The sequence below is a fragment of the Rissa tridactyla genome, chromosome Z, assembly GCF_028500815.1.
Source record: "Rissa tridactyla isolate bRisTri1 chromosome Z, bRisTri1.patW.cur.20221130, whole genome shotgun sequence".
In the NCBI taxonomy this organism is placed as follows: Eukaryota; Metazoa; Chordata; class Aves; order Charadriiformes; family Laridae; genus Rissa; species Rissa tridactyla.
Window position 1 is genome coordinate 43,961,348 of NC_071497.1, and position 22,509 is coordinate 43,983,856.

The 22,509-nt window shown below is 39.5% G+C and overlaps 1 protein-coding gene across 1 annotated transcript in view; it reads left to right on the forward strand.

The window, feature by feature from the left end:
• Nucleotides 1–22,509, forward strand: part of FRMD3 (FERM domain containing 3) — a 139,652-nt gene that overhangs the window by 40,243 nt on the left and 76,900 nt on the right. The window contains exon 2 of the mRNA XM_054186736.1: nucleotides 20,926–21,030. Within this exon, the coding sequence (XP_054042711.1) occupies nucleotides 20,926–21,030 (105 nt within the window). The remainder of the gene's footprint in view (nucleotides 1–20,925; nucleotides 21,031–22,509) is intronic.

Consider the following 22,509-nt stretch of genomic DNA (forward strand, 5'->3'; position numbering starts at 1 on the left):
TTGCCCCCACCCAGATCTCAGCGTGGGGCTTTTATGCTGCTAACCCACCAGCGTGGTGCAGGGAGAGGGTGCGTGGGTATCTCCTGGCTGGCTGTAGGGAGCGGAGCCTCATCCTGCACCTGGGATAGGCTCCAGTGGTTCCCAGGAAGAGAGCCTGAAGCACAGTAGCATGTTGTCATAGGTTTTCTTTCGGTCAAGCTTTATCACTCCTGTAGCCAGTAAAGGAGAAATACGGGGTCAGAGGAAGAATGTTTAATCTTTCTCCTGCTTTCCCTCAGGTTTCTTCATCTTGCTGCTTTCCTAGGTGTCAGAGCCCATTTTTTGTTCAGCTTTAGGCATGTATGGACCAAGAGGAAGCATCAGGATTTAGGCATCACCATGTGAGACTCAAAAGCAACCCAGGCTGAAAAGATGAGAGATTTGTTTAGGTAAATATAAACCCAAAATATACAGAATAGCATGGGGCATGAAGTGTGATCACACATGCTGTCAGCACTTTTCAGTGTTAATAACCAGTTTTTTGGCTCTAATCCATTTCTTTCTTACTGAAAGAATTTCCAACTGACTTCAAATGCAATTGGATTGAAGACTTTGAGAAGTCACTCTAAACCTCCCATATGCTTCTAGTGTATTATGTAGAAAAGGTCAGAATTTTGATTTGAAACTGATGATCACTGAAGAACCTATTGCCCACGGGATTCCCAAGATTCTTCAGGAGTGGAGATTTATATCCTTCTGGAGCCAGTAGCATCTCTTACTGGCTTCAGCATTTATTCCTCAAGGTAACTTTGGAAATTCAGGACCTAGTGGTGCACACTGGATTGAATGCCAGGTTTAATTTAACCCAACTCTGGATGGGGGTGGAAGAGATAAGCGTTTAATCAGGAAGGAAGTATTTTTTGTTGCAGTAAAGAAAATTGCTCCTTTCTCTGAGAAAGAAAATTGCCCTTTCTTTGAGAAGGTAAGTGAAAGCCCTTCACTGAAAAGGCTGATCACTGAATAACTTAAGGGACGGGTCACGATGAACTTCCTTTCTGGTAACCCCAATAATGCATTTTGGTTTTTTATGTTCACTTTCAATATGGATTTAATAAAAGGGTTTTAAAATTTGAAAAATACCTATGATTAGTTTTGCTTGTATAGTTTAGCATCATATTCTTCAGACCTTATTTACAAAATTTTCATTGATAGCTTCCCCTCAGTACTGATGTGATCTGTAAAGATGGTCAGAACTGTCAGTACATATGAAAGGAACAAGAATTTCCCATCTGCTCTTGTAAATATATATTGTAATTAGGTTTTCCTGTGTTTTTGTAAGTGTAAGTGCTGTCAAGTCATCAGTGTTCAGTGCCAGTGTTCAGTAACAACAGAGCATGAAAATGTGGAAAGAGGCCATGCTGGCAGCAGTGCTGTCCATTACAAGTTTTACCTAAAACAGCAGAGAAGAAAATCTTGCTGTTACAGTTCAGTGAATATGGGAAGAACGTGCTTGATGTTAGCAGCAGGCTCGTTTCTCTTGCCTGCCCATAATGGTCACTTGCGCTATAAAAAGAGGTCTTTTAAAGCAGATCATGATCCAAGTAAAATTCTAGTATCCACTGTATACTTGTGTGGGGTTTTTTATCTGATTGGCGATTTGTTTTAGTTTAAATTTTCCTGGCACCTTTTTCATATCAAGATCCAATTTTTGTTGGGTTTTGTTAGGTTTTTTTGTTGTTGTTGTTGCTTGATTTGTAAAGGTATTTTCAAGGGCCAAGTATCCAGTGAAGGAAATGGGGATCTGCTCTTGAGATCCTGGCGAGGTCTGTTAATTGCCATGAGCTGTGGAGCATATGTTGTTCCCCGTTAGCTCTTCGTGCAATGACAACGCAGAGGAGAAGTGAGGAAGACGCGGTGGTAAGTGGATCACTGAACTGCGTGAAGCCACGGGGCAGTTCCCATTAGGGGCAGTGCATCGAGGCATGGCTGCAGTACTGGCCAGAATGTTACTCTGAGCTGGGAAAGCATTTCATTTCCTTGTTTACTGCATAAATCATACACGTAAAACCCATTTGCATCATCTTCGTGTACCAGAGGAAAATATGGCTCTAAATGCTGGATTTTTTGTTTCCACTATTTTATTTAAATGACTTTATTTTTTGGCTTTAAGCAGCAATTTTTCAATAAATACTTGGTGATAAATTAGTTAAATTTATTTAAGTGCTAACTACAAAGAGTTTTTTTCCCTTTTTAAATTTTTAAATAAAGAAAGTCAGTATCAAGTTCCTGTAGGCTGAGTTTTTTTAGAATGTGCACTTTCTCATTTCAAGTGTCTTTTGTAGCATTAGGTGTGCTAAAACGTAAAGGTGAAAGACTGGCTTTTCCTGGAAAGAAAGAACAAAGACATAAGGATGGTGCAAAATAGAGATCAGTTGTGTTACTCGGTTTCCTAGGGAATTTCAAAGAAAATTTCAAGCCCTGCTACTTCTGAAATATTTAAGATTTACGCAATTTATTGGTCAGCTTACTTTTGAACTAATGAACATAAAAGCAGAACTAAATAATTAGCTTTTTCATCTCTAGAAAACTTTAAACTTAATCATAATTAATGAAATTAATATGCAGATGTCTTTGGTTTACATGAAAGAAGACTGAAGAACCGAGGCTACCACTTTCTGTTTCGTTGCATAATTTACTCAATCCATTTGCCTTGAAGATGTCATTCCTCTTGTTCTTCTGGTTCAAGTTCATACCTTCGCTGAACAACGCTCTGATGTAATTTCCCACGACTGCACCAATTGACACTGGGAACAAACCTACTTTTTCTAGCTTCCCCTTGGGAATACAGTCAACTTTTCAAAGGCTCTTGCTGCAAGTAGGTTGAAGGGATCCAGCAATCTCCGGTCAGTAGCTGTTTCATCCTTGGTAGTTCCCATGTGTATCTTGGGATGCTTTGAGTGCTGCACCTTCACATTCGTGCATTGTAACACTCCTCTTGGCCACCGGTTAGCTGCTGGTAAGAAGCTATTCGTGTTTGCCCTGTCTCTTTCAAGTGGATGCCTCTGGGGTATTGCTGAGTCTTGTGACTGCTGACAGTTTTTCTGGTTTTCCCCGCCCTGCATTGGGGACATGCAAGTGGACAGGGTAATCTAGGCCCGTATCTTCCCCTCTGCAAATCTGCGGCTGGCCATCCTTGTGCTTCTCCTGAGAACACATGGCATACGTCTGTGATATGACCATGATGCTTGCGTGTACTTCAGTGCTGCATCTCGCAATGTTAACACATCGGAACCAGAAAAAATTTAAGTCGAGGGTAAAGAAAAATAGGTGTTGCATGTTAATGCAAAGTGAAACACAGGAAAAGGATGACCCTGGCTTGCTCATGTTACATATGCCTTGAATGTTATTGAGACCAAGATGAGAGAACTTAAGCACTGAATTCTTTATTGCACTTCAGGAGTTGTGTACAAGTTTGAGCTCCATAAATTAGCATGAAGAGGTCCTTTTGTGATGTGCGAATAGCAGCTTGCATTGTAGGCTGAGATGCCAGCCTGAGACTACAAAATGCTGTGCGGTGCCTGCTTCTTTTTCTTTCCCCCCACTCCGAGCTGTTAACTTACTCAATCTCCATCAAATGTGAAGTTAGTGGGGCGTTTGACCCTTGCAGAATTAAACTCTGAATTTTTAAAAATAAAACAAGTAAGGTTTGCAGAGTGGGGTCCAGGATGTGTAATAAATAACTTAAAAATACGTTCTTTTGCAGGAGGGATCCTCTAAAATCAGCCTTCGAGCTGGTATTCTAAAAACGCAATTTGGAAGTATATTGAACTACATTATTTACTCAGTCGGGAGGGCTCAATAAACTTCTCAAAATTCTTCTCAAAATTGTTTTTGAAAGCAATGAAAAATTTGTCCTGGTAGCCTGAAAGTGTGTGTTGCTAGCCCAGAAGCTGGCGTTGCTGAGGCGGTAGCAGTATCTTGTTTTATGCTGATTCTGCTGCCGCTCTCACGGTTACGTGCTTTAGGCGTGGGACACCCTGAAGTGAGTTAGTATTGAGAGTTTGAAGGTTATGCTTGCTTTCCACCATCCCACTGGTAAAGCTGGTGTAGAGCCAGCCTCAATAATCTCTCTCAAGACAAAGCTGAGTCCGTTGCTGTGTGCATCCCATAGTGCCCTTGTAGACTTTCCCTCCTCCTTTATCTGGGGTGGTTCTGCTTTCCTCTGCCCTGTATCATAGTGTCCTGGCAGTGGAGTATTGTGCCTGTCCTGGGCTGTAACCCAAATGACTGCCTGGGGGATGCAAATATTGTCCCTGTTTCCTTTCTGTGATCTTTAGGATACTTTGGACTGTGACTAATGGCCAGTGTAAGACCTTGAGTTTTCTGTGATCTTCTCTGAGAAGCCAGTATAGGCAAGAAAGTTTGCAGCTTGCCTTTTTTATTTGCTCTTTGATGCTTTGGGCGGGGGTGGGGTCAGGGTTTTTCTTAACTTGGGATGAATGCAGGAAAGAGCTAGCGTGCTTCCATGGTTGTGTTTCTGAGGGGAGACATGCTCTGGCATTCAGTGCTACTGCTCTTGTCTGGTTTATGCTCTTTATGACTAAATAAATTTGCTCTTGAAAAGGAAACAAATACGTAACTTTATTACTGAGATGTCCGTGAATGTACTAGGCAACCGTGAGATGTGTTTGTAAGTAGACAAATTTCCTGGTCCATCCTTAATGTGGCTCTTTTCCAGAGGAATTAGGTTGTATAATACCTATGGTTTTTTTTTTGCATCACAAGGAGACAATCATAACATCCCTTATTAAGATGAAATGTTAATAAGTATTTACCCTCTGCAGAGAGGCCTATTCATTGTTCAGGCTAGTCTGGAGCAAGACTGCCTGCTTGACTGGAATACTGGGTAGTGACTGGAATAGTGGATAGAGTGGATGGGTGATCAGATTATCTAACTGCATAACACAACTAAGCCCCCAGATGTTTTTGTTGCTGTATTTTAGGGTGTTCAGTGCTAGAAAAACTTAACAAATCACTATACCAAAATAGGCATCAAAACATGAGGAAGTGGAATACAGCTTTTTTTGCACACGGTGAAAAAAAAAATTATAGGAAAGCAAGCAGTAAGGCAGAAAACCATCAGAACATAATTCGTTAAATCTAGGCAATTTGTCACTAAACTTCCATATTACCAAGCACTAAAATTTATAAAATGGAAAAGATTATCAGGTGTTTATCATAGATTATCAGAATAAAGGCTATTTATACACTTGGTGTAGCATTCAGACAGGAAATACTTTTCTGTATTGTCTTGCTGCAGCAGTTGAAAGCAATGTTGATATTCACAGCAAAACATTTTTTTTCGAGTTTATATTTTATTGTTTGAACCCACTAAGCCATCTCAATCAAATGTGGCATACTTATTCCTAGATCAGATGTAATGCTGTAATAAATGTATTCATTTTTTCATTTAAAAATTGAAATCTGTGATGCAAATGACCTTTAGATGTTTGCTTTTTCACACTCTAGGCAGAAAAGTATTGCATTAGGAAAGCTGAATCTTTGTCCTTGACATGGATTAATATCTCTGTGTTCAGGAGAAAAGCTGAGTTGAGTCTAATTTATGTAGTCGTGGCAGGATGCTGTTGAAGGCTGATTGTTGATACTGTTTTGGTTGCACTAGTACATTTGCTGTGTGTCATACAGCATATTTGCTATTCTTTTCCAACACTGCCAGTAGCAAGGATATGAAAATCACCCCATAAATGGCAAGATTGGCTTGTAAGAAAAGCAAACTGTATTTACACAATGCAGTTTGCCTCTTTTTTCACTTTCTGGTGTTTTGAGGGGAGTGGGTGGGTTTTCCTTAGCTTGGGACACGTTTTCCTTGTTACTTCTTTAAAGTTCAACCAGAGATTCTTGTCCAGTTTTACGGCAGCTGAAGCTTTCAGGAGTAGATCAAATACCACAACAGTTTTAATTCAATAATCATCGTCAGTCCCCAGGTATTGTCGCTAGCACTGGGTCATGCGCAACAGGAGATAGAGAAAGGTAGGATGGCTGCCACCTGATCGTGCAGTTGAGAGGTTGAGACCTCCTCCTGTTGTATCACTTGCTTTGGAATATCGTGATTTTTCTTTCGGTGATCAGAGATAAAAACTGAAAAAAGTGTGTGAATATTTAATTTGTCAGAGTCTGTTTTTCATGTGCACAATGTAGTTATCCAATAATATTTTCACAAGTGGAAGAATCTTTATGTGTTAGCCTTCTGGTAATTTCAAAGCTCTCTGTCAGAGTCCATAGTTCAGAGTAGCAGATGAGGAAAGGTGAAGCAAACTTGGAAATGTTCTGATTGGAACAGATGTGAGCCTCATATGGCCACACGGGATCTTAACTGGGTGGAATTGCCACCCAGTGTAGGCAGGATCTGTTTTCTCTGCCTGCTTCCTTCTTATCTGAGCTTTTTTAGGGAACTTGACAAATACAAAATTCAGCTCAAGTGTTCAGTGCGTGGCTCTGAGGATTTCCCTTGTTTCTGCCAAGAGGGAGGGGCCATGCATATTTCCCCCCTTGGTGTAAGGTACCATTAGAAAGTTGTTGTGCCACCGTGGCTTGGGGACCGTCACCGTCACACAGCCAGGGCTGACATCTGGTCCCCTGTGATTTCAGCGCGCAATTTTGTCCCGCGGCAAGCTGCCTGCCTGCCTTCTGTTTCACTAATCTGTTGCGAATTTACAGGAAAATGGGTGTTTCCAGTGCCAGTACAAAAGGGATATCCATACCCCTCATTCTTTTCTTGGTGCTAGCTCTGCATCAGCTGTTGGAGGGCAGGGCAGCAGGCACCAGTGCAGGAAAATCGCTGTGTTTTGGGAACTTTTGTGCAAGTGTGCTTTTTGTTGCCTGAGGTCCATGGCGTGTGTGTGGTCTGCACGAGTCAGTGCAGAGGTGCTTCTGGGGATGGGAAGAGTGCCCAAAATGCGGGGGGACAAGATCTGTACTTGAGCCAAGGGGCTGAAAACTCACTGGACTCGGGAGAGCTGTTCGTGCATCAAATAATGTCTTTGCCCCACAATTACAAGAAACTGCAAGCCTGGATAGGATGTCTAAACTTCACAGTGGTTGGAAATATCAGAAGCTGTTAGGATGGTGAAGTTTTACGTAATTTTGAAGGATGATGCTGAAAAACAAGCCAGATGTTTGAAATAGATTCATATGTATGTATATTGTATCAAGACTGTAGTTTGGTTGGTCTGTAAAAAGTTTCACCCAATGTGGTGCTTCAAGTTGGCTGCTCATAGCTGTTTTAAGGACTCGATAAAATGAGGATGAGATTGTATTTTAAAATTTTTCGGGAAAAGCTGTACTTAAAACTTTGGAATGTGTTCTGATTTATAAGAAAGTTGATATTATTGAACATGACAGCATATATGTTTTTAAAAATAACAGTTTTTGAATGCTGTCAAATAGATCACGGTCCTTCATTAAATCCATTTGATCAAAAGAGATTGTTCTAGATAGACAGCTCTGTTTTTTTAGTATTTTTATTTTAGTAACAATGTTCATAGGGAATTATGGTGCTACATGGTGCTATGCTGACAGTTTAACTGAATCATGATTTTTTCCAAGTTGGTTTTGTAAAGCTTGTAATGCAGTAGAATAAACCAGAAACAGAATCTGCAGATTTTCAACCTCTTTTTTTTAAAAAAAAAAATTTTTTTTTTTAAGCTTTAAATCAAGATTGACTGCCTTGGCTGAAGACACGCTGTAGAAAAAAATGCAATTATTGAGCTTGACAAAAGATAAAGCTGGCTAGTATGAGACGTAAATTGGATAAAATTGTATATTCCAAATTATACAGGCAGCCAAATGATCTAATGGCCTTCTCTAATTTTAGAATCCTTTAGTCCTTTTTCTTGACATCTTTCTTGTATATAAAGTGTGTATGTGTGTGTATGCATAAAAAAGTATGGCATGTGTATATGTGAGAGGTATCAAAGATGCATTATAAGCTAGAAAAGGAAGTGCCTTCTATGAGCTGAATACATGATGACGGTCAGCATTGGCCATTGCTATTATAGGATCTTAATATTTCAAGACTAATATCTGCTGCTTTCTGAGATGGCTATGTATGAGTATGTACTGCAGGGACTCAGTGGGGTCACTGTTTAAATAGGTAGTCATGTGTAGAAGTAAATATTGCCATTTAATTACTGAAATGCCACTCAACCACACGGTGAAGCTGTGTCCAGCATATTGGCAGTTGGGTACCTCAGTGTGCTCTTCCCAGCTGTGTGGACTGCGGCTGGCTGCCCGCTGTTGCAGGGCAAAGAGGAAGATCGGCAGGATTGGGAAGGGCTAGAGAAGACCAGGTGGTGGGACAGGGCAGCACAACAGCGGGGTGTCACTCCTGTACTAAGGTTTAAACGCCTTTGAAAAAACGAGATCTTCCACCTTATCTAGAAGAATACATCATGTTTCACTGGGTCTCCCATGTCTTTGATACATTTATACTTCACTCTGGTACTTTCTCATCTGATTTGGGAGAGCAGTCCTTTCCCTAAGGGCTCTTTGGAGATCACATGAAGATGGGTGGGTTTGGGTTACTGACAGAAGTGCACTTGGTGATGGTCTTCCCCTGCTTCTCTGCATTCCTTCTGCTTTCTGCTCACCCTTGTGCTTGGGGCACACGGCTAAGGATGTCTCCTGCATCCCACAGGAAGGGGGCAAGGGCACTGAAATGCCTGCTGGAACTCTTACCATTTCCCATGCTGGCTTGTTTCTTGCTTTATTTTCCCAAAGTCCTTTTTGCTTCACTGTGTCAGGCAGAAAGAGAAATCCAAAAAGTTGCCTTGTGCTGTAAGGTAAAGGTACCTTTTCTTCTTTCGTGTCATCTGCTCGTTTATGTAACTTCTCCAGTTTTGAAAAAGAGGATCATTATAAAATAATTGCATCCTGAGGTTTGCAGTCAGTTTTGGCGCAGCAGGTATGAAGCTGTCAGAGCTTTGCTTGTTATAATCTGCATGTCAGCCTTGTGCTGGCTCTAGCTCTTTCTTAAGAGACTTTTTAAGAGATTTTTTTTCACATAAGCCTGTAGCAGCCATAGATGATCTGGGTGAAGAGAGGGGAAAATGTAGCCTTAGTCTACTCCCAAATTACAAGAGGTTCAGCACAGATCTTTCAGCACTTAGAGGGGAGAAAAAGAATCCTTACTTAACTTTTTATCTTGAGATAACATTCAAAGCTGTTCACTCCTTTGTTAAGTTGCTCAGTTTTCATCCTGACATTTGCTGTGGCTTGGCTTTTACTCTAAATGTGAAAGGAATGTACAGAGCGACCTTTCTGTTGCAACTGGTGACCTAGGAACCAGCTGTACAATATATTTATGAATGTTACTGTATATTACAGTTTGTGACAGGTCTCCCTTAACCACCTGTGTGAGAACAGGACTTTATTTCAAAAAATTTGCTTTGGTGCTTAAATACCTGTAAGCAAGGCACCCTTACTTATTTTTTTCGAAGTTTCCCATGTTAGAATTTGACTTCTCAGAAGAGACTTGCTTGGGCGACCTATACATTGCTAAATTGCCTACAGAATGTAGTTTTCACTGCATGGCCTTCTTATCTATCACTTCACATAGTAAAATGAATACAGGTGATCTCATTCAGTATCTTCCTCTGGTCTTTTTTTGTTTTAATGAGTTTTGTATTCAATTGCCATAGGCAATGTGGATAGCTGAGAGAAACTCGTTGGTGTGGATAAACATCCTCCGCATCATATGCAATAAACTGAGTGACTTTTAAAAGCTTTCCTTAAATGCCAGCTACTGTGGACCATGGCAGACAACTCCCAATGTTTAAACATATATTCTGAAGCATTTTTTTTTTCTTTTTTTTCCTTCAATTTCAGCAGAGAGCTAAAATGTTACAAATACCAAAGGTGGCAAATTGTGCCCCGAATAGATCTACACAGTGTTTCTGTGAGGTCAGGGTTTGCACTGGGAAAAGTCAGTTGTCATTTGGTATGTAACTGAAGGCTTTACTTTCCAGTTACTGGGTGTAAGAAATGTTTGCAGTGTCCTAGGATTTATTCCGGAGGTGGGGATCTTAAAAGAGACACAAGAGTAACCACTGCGGAGAAGAATCAAGTGTGATGGGTTCCCAACTTCGTCAAAAAGGATGCATTTTAATAGTGTGTCAATATGTACCATGACTGAAAAGATGTAGAAAACAGACCAATTACTGAAACAGTAAAAAGCTAGGTCAGTTTGCCTTTGATCTCTGCTGAGTGCGTGGGAACAGGGACAGGACAGAAAGATGAAGATGAATCTGACAGAGTAAGGGAGAAAAGTGGAATCTGGTAAGGGAGAAACAATTCATTTGTTATGGGGCCTGTGAAATTTATTGCTTTGTTATCTTCTTTTTTGCAGCCGAGGCTAATGGAACAAGCCTGTAGAACCCTCCATTTGGATTTTTGCCAGCCATTATTTAAAATGTGTCCTGTCTTCTGTGGTGATATTTAAAAGAAATTAAGAAAGAATTTTTGTTTTAAATCTGGATTATATTTAGTTGTCCTTAAAAGACTAAAACTTACTGTAGTTGTAGTTTTGTAAGGTGATGGTTTCAAATGCAAGGGGAATTCTGGCTGTGCTATCAAATGGAGGTCTTATTTTAGGTAGTGCTAATGAGGCAGTTTGTGTGGGTTTCAAGGACCGAATGACCTCTAGAAAGAGAGAAAGAAAGAAAAAAAATCAATCCAGCTCCCCCTACTACAAAAAAATTGCGAACTGGGAACTTTTTTTTGGCATAGAGACAGAAGCTTGGGTGACACAGGGAGTGAGTTCTTCCTGTGATGCTGATAGCTTTTATTAATACCATTGGGGTCCATTGGTGTAGGCACTATGTCCAAGAAATGCTTCTGGAGGACTTCTTTCTCCAGTGTTTTCAATCAATCATAAATTTGCTTTTCTGAAGACTGGATGTTTAATCTTACAGATTTAATGTAGTTTGTTTTCCTTTGCCACAAGGGTTTAACAGCTGGCGTTATTAAAAGGTGGGGGGGGAAGTATTGATGAAAAGTTCTTTTCTGTGTAATTATTTCTGCCAGGAAAATATATTTATGCATGTGTGTCTGTAAAGCACTAGTTGAGCAGTTTGAAAATAGTTTTTCGTGGTAAAATTATTCTTTCAGTTTGCCCCAAAAGAGTAAAGGAATAAAACACTTTGGAGAGTGGGAAATGGCCCAACATGACCCTTGAAGTTACAAAATTTGTGCAGTCAAAACACATGGGAAAAGTGGGAGACCATAGTGCAATATTTATTAAATAAAGACCAAAGAGTTTTCTCAGAACGGAGTGAGTTACTTTGGGCAGGTGAGCAAGATGAGTATTTGAAAAGAAAAAGTGTGTTGATGGACTCTAAATCAGTAACAGGTGGGAGAGCTTTTTGTGCATCGTCACCCTGTTGCAATCCATAGAAACCTTTTTGGATATCCTGAGAAGGCAGTATGACAAGTGTCCTCTGAGGCATTAATGATATGATTATACGGTATGACTGTCGGACAGTTCAAGTGCAGAGCATGGTGAGGATTCCTCAGCCAAAAGTTTTTATCTAGGCCCTTATCACATCAGATTAATGTATGAGTTACACTTTCAGCTGGTGCACTGGGAGCTGTTGACTTCATCACCATGGCTGAGGGTCTTGTCTGTCAGGAGACATTACCTGTGATTTGCAGCACTCGTAGAGATTCAGTGTGCTTCAGAGTTGATCTCGCCAGACCACTGGCTAGACGGCTGCGTTGTGATTCTGGAGTAATCCACATAATGATGGATAAAATTCCCTTAATATCTAGTCATATATTCTGTTCTTTATGTAAGCTCTTAGCCTCGCACGTCACTCTAATAGCCTTTCAAATGGGCATTAATTCAGCAGTTAGGAAATCTCTCCGTCTGGGGATTATGTTCCATGATCTTCCTTTTCTTTCTCTTTCCCTCCCACCCAGTGGGTGTACAGCCCATGTCATGCTTGCGAGCTGTATTTCCCCAAGAGAGAAGAGGTAACTCCAAGCTGGGGGGGGGGGGGTGAGGGATATCAACCGAGGTGTCGTTACCCGTGCTTACAGGGGCACCAACTGCCCTACGGCAACAGCGGCTCCCCTGCTCTGCTCATCTCTTCTTCCAACTCGTCCTTCTCTGCTGTGGTCGTACTTTCCCACCTGGTGTGGGAAAAACGGTGTGGCTGTTCCTGTGTGACCCTCACCGTGGCTGGGGTTCAGTGCCTTCAGCTGAGCCCTGAAATGTAGCCACGAAGGGGCATTCTTGCCTCTCACCAGCTGGTTGTTTTACTGCGAGCAGCTTGACTAAGCTGTGTCTCACACCATGCTGATCCTCTCTTCTGCCTGTTGCTCGGGGAAGCGTCTTGTTTGGCCAGAAGTATTTTTGGTTGCTTTTCTTTTTTAAAAGCTTGTATAAAAAGGGCACATGGCTCTGTATCGTTTAGAAAAGGTATAGTTAAATAACAATACTTGGAGCAGAATATGGGGGAGGCCTCATTTTCTGGATCTGCTCAGCCCACTGAGAAGATTCAGTATTGCACGGGGCCCAGGGAGGATTGTTGAACTGTACCGAGGGACATTAGGCAATTTTGTCAAAATCCTGATTTGGCTTTTAGATTGCTTTGTAAGTGGGGGCTGAGAGCTCATTCTTGAAATCTGCTTTGCTGGATGTGGTATGGAGGTGTGTCCTAGCTGTATCTTCCAGGGTAGTTTTGATGACAAGGATGCAAGAGGGAAAGCCGAGTTAGCTTTGCTGAACCATGCTGGATATTGGGTAAAATGACAGATTTGTTGAAAGAAGCACTCAGTTCCTTTTAAGAAATCAATAGGGTCTCAGATAGCATCACGAATGCTGTGCTAATGGAAGCTGTTACCAGAAGTGAGCAGTTAATGCTCCAAGCCGTCTGTGAGGCCATCACTCCAGGGACATAAAACCTAAATGGCCAAGTGTTGGCCATATGCAGAGGGACAGGAAACGATGATGAGCCCTGTAAATGAATATTGCATTTGTGGTTTCTTCAGTGCCTGCCTGCCTGGCTGGTGGTGACTTTTGAGAACTGCAGTATGTGAACTATAAATATTTCTTTTTGTCATTTATAATTTACTCATGGGTCAGAGTAATTTACTTGCAGAATAGCACTAAGGTTGAGAGCTGATTGTGTGAAGGCTGTTATCTGTGTTTACTCCTGCTATCCAGGTTTTACTGAGTAGTAGAATACAATTTTCGTTTTCTATATGATTTTGTATTTATGATAGTTTCCATTGCATGGAACTGGCACCATGTAATTTTTCTATGGTGTAATTGTTTCTTTTTCCTCTTCATCTTTTGTTATTTGACCACTATCATCCTACAATAACCTCTGATTCAAGAGAGGCCAAAAATGTTCTGTTGTGTGGACAAAACTGTCCATCTGTTGCAAATGAATAGTGCAAAACTGAAGAAAAATAAGTAACCTTGAATAACCATCTTCATTTCCCTACCGAGGGAGCACACAAGAGGAATCATCTTTGACAAATATATTTCTGACCTCACTACAGCAGATATTTCTGGGTAGATTTTCAATGCTGTGTACATTTAGCCATGCAGCTTCATTTAAGATTAATAGAGCTTCCACGGCTGCATCTACACATACAGCTTTGAAATCGCTCTCTACTTACTTCTTTTCTTCTTAGCATAGACATTTTTCTCCTTTTTTCTTTGTTTTCTCCTTTATCCTTGAGATGTATTTGTATATTTTTGCACAAATGGAAGAGTAAGAAGAGGCTGATTTGAGGGTTGTGGTGGTGTTTTTTTTTTTAAATTTAGTTCTATTAATTAATATATAGTGCTTGGGGCTCAACTGATAATTAGGGACTCAGAAATTTGAGTTTAAAGACTGATATCTTTGTAAAAATAATGTTCTTCAAGACCCATTCCATGTTAGCAAATGAGTTCTAAAACCAGAAGGGTACAGGTAGTACGAGTCTCAGGCACGAAGCATTCTTGTGAGCAAAGGTTATCACTACTGACTGCTAATTCCCTATGAAATAAAAGGGGCCTTAATTCTCTAATGCTTTCACTCACGTATTCACATACTTTTCTTTTTTTCCCTGAAAGTCTTTCCCACTTCAAATGAGGGTAAAATAAGATGGTAATTCAAATGTGAAGTATTAGTTCTGTTAGTTTTGAGCGAGTCGATGTTGTTGCATCACTATGCATTTCTACCATATACATGTCTGGGGAGCTCTGTGCTGAAATTATGTTGTGAAAGCATTGCAACTAAAGAGAAACGTATTCTAGTTGCTTGTCTTATTAGGGGGCTTATTAGTAAGAGATGCATCTTCCACGATTTTTATTCAGGAAGCGAGTAGATAAATAAGAGCAAGTATAGTTCTTCCCCCAGTACACTTTTGTACCATAAGGTCTGTTTCTGGTTTGTGCATTACCATGTTGACTTGTCAGTCTCCTCCCTAGAGGAGGATTTTCCTGTACATCCTTCCATTCTTCCCATTTCCTGAGCCTGTGTCTTGTCAGTCTGCTCGACCTGGATGGCATTTGTAAGTGGATAGTTTTGGGGCTGGATTTCCAACAGCATAGTAGGGTACCACTTTTCCCCTTCAGTTAAACAAAGATAATGAAAGCTTTGCTACGGAGAGCACATTCTTTGATTTATTTCTGCCGGATTGGATGAGTAATGGAGTTGCTTAGAAAGATCTGGACATACACAGGTGAAACCTTTCTACAAAAGCTAATTTCACAGCATAGTGAAATAAGTGAATTTATACATAACAAAATGCATTAAGAGACACAGATTAAAAATGCCATGCTCACCGACATTCTAGAGTTAGAAAATTATGATACAAATTATGGTTGGGTAATTGACTATACAGAATGAAGTATATCACGTGCAAGAGGTAATTCATATCAAAAAATGTAAATGACAGCTGCTTTATTGCAATGTCATTTTTTGTGTTTTTCATTAAAAATTATTAGCACTGATTTTTTCCCCGTGTTTCAGGTTTGTAGAAATACAATTAATTCCTCATTCTAAAGAAAATAAAACTCTGTGACAAATACTTTGCTTCTAAAAGAACACCTGCCAGTTCCAAGTTGGGTTTTTATCAGCAAAACTTTGTTGTATTTTTTTATTTTGAAATTTTAACAACAACAAAAAAAGTAAATTACAGCTGGCTGTTCTTACAATTGAGAAAATTTTCCACTTAAATGCTGTATAATAGAATTCCGTTGTATTTTGAAGTAGTTTAAAATAGCAGAGGGTGCTGATTATAAGCAGGAAGGAAATCCATTCGAAGGGTTATGGCGTTATAGTTGAGGAATGAAACAGACATGTTTTTAATTGTTCTTTATATTTTGAAGGCATTATGCAATGTCTAGTTCTTGTGAAATATCTACAAAAGGATATTCCTATCACTGTTTCCAAAAACAGCAAAGAAGGCAGAAAGGTTGTCTGTGTACCTGTCTTGTGAGTAGTTACTGTCATTTGTAATCTCAGTGAGTCCATAAATCCAAAGAGCTGTAAGAAATTTTCTCAGGGTGTTGGAGGTTGTCTGGGTTAGGGCTGGCCCAATATTGCCAGCTTGGAGCTGAACTGATTGCACCTCACTGCCTTCAGTTGCTGCAGAATGAGGATGCTGTTCTTGATGTTGCTATTCGGTTGGGACTTAAAAATTCACCTAGAAGATAGCTGGAATTCAGGCATGCCAAGTTGCTTTCCTTATCTGTGCCCTCATCCCTCCTCCCTGTTCAGCTCCGAAGGGTTGGTATTCAATCAGTCCCGTTCCCATACCACGTGCCCCGGTCCAACAGTGATGCTCAGTGAACTTTTTTTTGCTGTGCCACTGGAAACAAATGCAAATGTGATGACAACTGTCCCAAAACTGACATGAACAGAAAATTACTCCCAAATGTCCTTTTATAGCCAGACTTCTATGTATGAGAGCAGGCCCCACTACTGAACTGTAGAATAATTGTTGATGAAATGGAAGATGTGTGCCTGCTGAGAGTTCAGGTATTTCTTCATGAAAAGCCTAGAAGTATGATCTCATCACTGGAGGAGGATGTCCAAAGAGGAGTCAGAAATGAGATGTGGCAGTTGAGGAGGCATTTTAGCTCTGTAAATCTCTTGGTTTTTATCATTTTTGTCAAGTATTGTTAAGCAGAGCTATATTATTTCAGTTTTCAGTGGGCAAAGCTGCTTTTTCATTAATGTTTTTGTCTTAGAGGAACTTCTTGATTTTGTTCATTTTTCTGACCTCGTTAGGTTTCATTCTATGATGGTGTTATGATTATTCTTGAATTAATGTATTTAATTTTTTTACATCCAGAGAACTTAAAAATATGTTACCAACTAAAGAAAACAAGCATACAAAATCAAACATTATTCTTGCCTCACCTGGGAGTCAGGACTTTCCATTTATTTAGACATAAATACTGGTTAAATCGTGGTTTTAATTTACTTTTTTTTCTTTTTTTTTTTTCTTTTTTTTGCATGGATTTACACTGAAGTAAGCACTTAAGTATGTGAGCAGCTTTACACAGAGGTTCACTGTTGGGAACTGTTTGCACAAGTAAAGACACTAGTGGGATGAGGATTGAAATCGCCGGTACAAATAAACACTGTGTTTATGACTCTGCACTGCTTCTTAGTAATGTCAGTCACTTCCTGACAGAGATAACCACAGCTGGCAGGACTTCAGCAGTTAGATAACAGAGCAGAAGTGCTGTGTTTAATCTGCTTGTGACTCTTGCTCTTCCTTGTGACGACATTCGGATAAATAGACACAGGACTCCACGGTGAAGCAGATGCAAATAGAGAAGACATTTCACTGAGCGCAAGATCTTAAACTGCTGTAAATGGTTTTCCTCTCACTTTCAAAATTGTGAGGCAGTCACAAATGTTTTGTGGTCTCATTTTACGTCATTGGAGAAGGGCTAAATTGTCAGAACAAGATATACTCTGCCTTGCTTTTTAACTTGCACAAAGAAACTAGGAATAAAAAAAGAAAAGAAATCCCCAAAGCAAGCAAGAGATTGAGATATTGTGTTAGACTGAAACAGCTCAAGAGCCATGGAGATCTTGGTTTGGATTAGTTTCTGCATAATAGAGGAGTTACCAAGGAATTGGGTTACTCACTCATAAATTTGCAGAGTTGCAGAAATGGAAGCCATAATAACAGTGCCTGGTAGTGAAAATGAAGCATCTCTGCAGTGTCTTACTCGGCTCCTAGAGCTAAGGAAGAGACTCAGGCTGTCCTGTGAGCCTGTCAGTGGAGGACTGTATGGTCATGTTTTCATGTTTGTTGGGAGTGGAGAATGTCCCTTGCTTTGCTTAGTTCTTTTCCAATAGCTGCTAGTTTAATTTGGTACATTCTTCTTTCAATAGAAAAGAAAACTTTTGATCCATCTTAAAAAACAGAGTTTAACAGTTATTTGCAAGCTGACCTTCTGTGTTCAGGGATTCTGTCATTTACGTGGCATTACATCTTTTGCACGTGTGTTGGGGTTTGTTGTGGGATTTTAGTGGTATTAAGGTCAGATACTCAAATGCAGCCGTAGGAACAGCGTACCCATCTTGTCTGTGACAATTTATTTAAGCAAATCAGAGAGTCATTCCTCAAATTATTTATAGGAATCTCCAAAAACCTATTTTTGAGTGAGTGTGTGAAACGGTTACATTATAGGAGTTTGTTTAAGGCCATTTAAAAACCAATTATCATAGAGCACAGGTCACAGAAATCTGAAAGAAAATATATATCAGTAGAGACAGCCAGATGTTGTATTTGAATTAATGGACTTAGAAAAAAATAGCTTGTTGAGCTTGGTAGTCTTTCATTGAAAAAAATGTATTGTTTTCAGCCCAGGACATTTTGGTTCTCTTGCTGACACGTTTTGTGACTCTTGTTTCTGGATGGGTTGTTCTTCTTTACTTGAGGGTGGTTGATGGCTTCTGGGTGAACTGTGGTGTAATTATCAAAGCTTTCAGCTGTGAAGCTTTTGGAAATCTGACTTGATTTTTGCCCTCAGATTCCTCTGGTCTGTTGCTGACATATTTCAGTAGTGTTTCAAATAATGGCTTTTTTTACGATGTCATTTTTTTCATGTTCTGACAAACATGCTCAAATGTAGCATTAAAATATTTTTCTGAAAGAAGTATTTTATGGATATAGCAGGGTTTGAAATTTGTTATTGCTTTGAAATTGGTTATTGGCGTTATTTTTTGTGGGTTTTTGTTAAAGGATCGCTTAATTGGAAAGCGATATGGCAACTGTCTGAAATTTCAGGCAGTGTTTTATATTCATTATTCTGTGACCCAAATCCATTCTTGTGTTCTGTTGTGGATGACTGGCAGTTCCTAATTTAATTTATCTATATTCTTTCACAAATGAGAATAAGTTTTGGATTTAATATATTCTTTTGTACTATAATATGTAATAAGTGCATCAAAGAACACAGGAGATGAGAGAGATCATCAGATTCTAAAGCTCAGGAGAATCTTTTAGAGAAATGTAGAATATGTTTATGGATGCTGTTTGCAGAAAGCAAAATGAAAAACTGTTGCCCATCCTTCTTGCCACAGTATCTATCATGAATTCAGACTTGAGGTGCTCTGTGCCATGTCAAGTATTTTCCTCTGTGTATCAATTATGATCTGATTTTTTTCAAATTTCAGGTATTTAAAAAGCATAATAGTGGAACATTTACAACAGTATTTATTATGAGAACGCTTATTACATTTTGGATGTGCCTATTTAACCACTTTTACTCATCTTCAGTCTTTTTTAATATCTGATAATGAATCATGTGGAACTTGAAGCCTGACTGAGTAGCACTAGTAACTGAAGTGTATACTAAATAAGGGTGAGATTATTAACCAGTCCCTTTTATTTATCTATGGAGAGCTTAAGGATTCCTAGAGCATGAATTTAGCTCCGAGGCTTTTTGTTCGTTTGCTCTTTTTTGTTTGGTTTGCGTCCATCATCTATCTTTCAAGCAAGAAAACTAGGGCATCAATTCATTTTAGAAAGGGAGCGTTGTTACTGGGTTGAAAAACACCGTACACACCCTAGCCTTTTATCAGATTCCTCAAGACCTCAAAAAAATTGTGTGATTATTTAGGTGGGTGAAGCAAAGGGCTTTTTAGATGAATAGATGAGAATGTGAACCTATAGAAGTTAGTAGATTTACTGACTGTTCTTCCAGTAACACCCTTTAATGTTGTCAGATGAAAGTGTGACTAGTCTGGTTCCCTCATTTCCAGTGCTTTAAAAATTGTATTGGTTTTGTACATTGTTGTCAGTAAAATCTGTTTTGATGTTTGACTGTTACTTGAGTCACCTAATAGCTGTTATTCCCCAGCTCTATTTAGTTCATTGTAGATTCATCTTAAAGCTGCGTGCAACTTGAATTTCACATCTCTGTTCAAATTTTTATACTGCCTTTGTATTGAAATGTCACTGTGCAAATTTGTCTTAATATTTTGACGGTCGTGCTTATCACATGATCACAAAAGTTTGCAGACACCTCTAAGATGTTAAGCTAGAAAATACTTCATTGAGGTATGACTGTGTAAGTGTAGACCTTTTTTTGTCAGTCACAGGGAGAGTGGCAGTTTTCATTTTGGACTTTTCAATCTTTGATACTGGCTTTGCCTTTTCGAGAAGAGTTTCCTCTATGCTGTCACTAGCATGCTCATACTCGTAACTGGCTACAGTAGAAAAAAATGTCAGTGTACGTGTTAACCACTTTAAACAGCACACAAGTCGGTTTTTAAATGTCCTGAGGCTGGAAAGAAACAATTACAGAAGGAAACCTCTTGCAGCTGTTACAGGGAAAAAGGAAGCAGTGCAGGGCGCAAAGCATGAGGTTGAGTGAGCATGTACAGAAAACAGACAAATCGCGTTAACACCCTTTGACGCTGTCTGTTTAAAAATAGGAAAACAAAGGACAGAAATACCATGGTGCAGACAAGGTAGTGATATCCTCTAGGCAAGTAGCAGCATATGGAAGAATAAAGGACACATAGTGAGGGGTAAATGCGTAGGAGATAGAAGGTGGAGGAAGAAAGGAGTAGTGGAAGTAGATGGCTTACGCAGTAGGAAGAGAAGCAGAGCCCCCCGCATCTAGGAAAAAGATATCTGTGGAGAAGTTAGCTTGTGGCTGGAAGTGAATTTGGGAGGAGAGAAGGTCCATGTGGCAGGGAAGGCGATGGCTGCAGGTGCCCTGGCGCACTGGGAGGGCCCAGTAGATTATGAAGAAATGAAACAAAGTATTGAGACTGAAGAAAGCAGACATAAAGAATGAGATTGTAAACTAAACACTATGTACACAGTAAGTTCCCTTAAGGCTATAGTTACGCAGTGACAATGCAGAGATGAAAATATCGCTTTCAGCCATTTGAGCGTTTCTTCCTTGTACTGTAGTGCTGTCTGGGAATTTATCCTAAAGTCTCTCTTGCTGTGGGTGTTGTGTAAAGATCATGTAAGGTACTTGCTGCCAAAACTGCTTGCAAACCTGAGGGATACAAAAAACACACACACTGATTTGAAATTCCATATGAAACTGCGTATGTTTTGCTATTATAGCATCAGGTGGAAATACGGTTACTAGTAATATATTAAGTATTACAAATACGCAGCTATTAGCATAGCATGAGTTTTCCTGAGTCAGGAGTAATGATGGTATTTTCATAATGAATCAATTTGTGAATGTGCAGGGAGTATATTGATCACTAATCTACTGCATCTTTTAGAGGAGATGAATGCTCAAATCCTTGTCCTCATCTGAATAATAACAAATTTCATATGCCATTTTCCTTGACACTTTAAGTTTTTTTAATATTTATAGACAGCAAGTTCAGAATACACAAAATAATATATCAATTCTTTTTCTTTTTGCAGAGGGAAACTAAAGGTCAATTTCTCATAGATCACATCTGCAACTATTACAGCTTGCTGGAAAAAGACTATTTTGGCATTCGATACGTTGACCCTGAGAAGCAGAGGGTATGTATATGAACTCTGACTACCTTTGCTTTTAAGTAATGCTAAATTGATTTTTTTTTTTTTTTTGATAAGCAGGGAAGTTCTAATGCAAAGTTATGTATCTCTGAGAGTTTATACTCTGGCCATAACCTATGGAGTTTCCTAAAGTGGCATTATTAAATTATTTTTCCCCTCGGTTCATGTATTTAGTTTCAGATAAATTGATACGTCTGATTTGTATAGTTCTCCTAGGCACTGAAGATAGAAAAGATCTATAGGGATATCTCGGAGGTTGCACAGGGTAGCTCTAGGCTCTGGCAGTGCACAGGAATTTGGGATGTCTATTTTTCTGTAGAGTATGCTTCTTGGGAGATGTAGGCAGGCTGTTAAACGCAGTCATTCTATTCCGCTTTTCGCAGGGCACATGGACTGAGATATCTGAGTCCATACACACCATACACAAAATTAGGTATGATTTGTCAGGTTGTGCGGGGTTCTTCAGGTTAGTTCTCCCTATGAGCATCTTTACATCTGTGCAGTAAAATTCACAGGCTCTAGGCGTTTGTGTGGACAGTGATCAGTCATCTCTCTTAGGTCGAGGGGTTCCTGCAGGCTGTATTCTGTGGGCGATTTGCTACAGCTACTCCCTGTTTGGTTTCAGATGATTGTTACGTTCTGAGAGTGGGAAAAGGTGGTCAACACAGGAAGCAGAATTCGTCAGACAGTGAAATTCAGAACTGCTTCTTCATTGTATGGTCCCGCTGGTCTCAGGATTAAGACTTAGATATGACTTTAAATATACTGGCATTTCTTACCTGGAAGTGATTACCAGTTTGGAGCTGGTGTGTTTCAGGAGGAGAAAAACATTTTGCTGGGCATCTCTTGCTACACCCTAATTAGTTTTGTGAAAAATCACTGGCATTAGGGAATTACCCTCTGCTCAACCTTATAGAATTGCAATAGCTTTGCAAAGCTGCAGTGGGTCATTTCCATTGATCTTCCTTTTAAAATTAAAACAATAAGCAGAATAATTAGCAGTGTTCTGACCAGTGTAGTTAATTCTTCACAATCATTAAAATTATAGAGGTGTTCACCTGGTTGGAATTGATAGGAGAAGTAGGTAGAGTGCTGGATTAGACTATAATTAGGTAGGACTTAACGAATGTGTTTTTTGGGCCTTTCTCTGACAGTAACTCAAAAATTGCTACAGAAAAGTTATTTTACTTAACAGCAATCAAGAGGTTTTTCTAGTAATTTTTTTGGCAGAATACTTTAAAATTGTGATGGTTCAGAAAAAACTCTAAAAACCCACTCCCACTGGGATGCCTGTTTTATCATACCTTATGTGGTCCCCATGTGTCAAAGAGCTGTTAACTCTTGAATATTGACAAATTCACTGCAATATCTTATTCTAGTTGGTTCTACAGTTGTTCTTTTACATCTTGTAATACAGCTAATTCTGTGTTAAGTTTATGGAAGATTATACTGAAGGATAAGTTT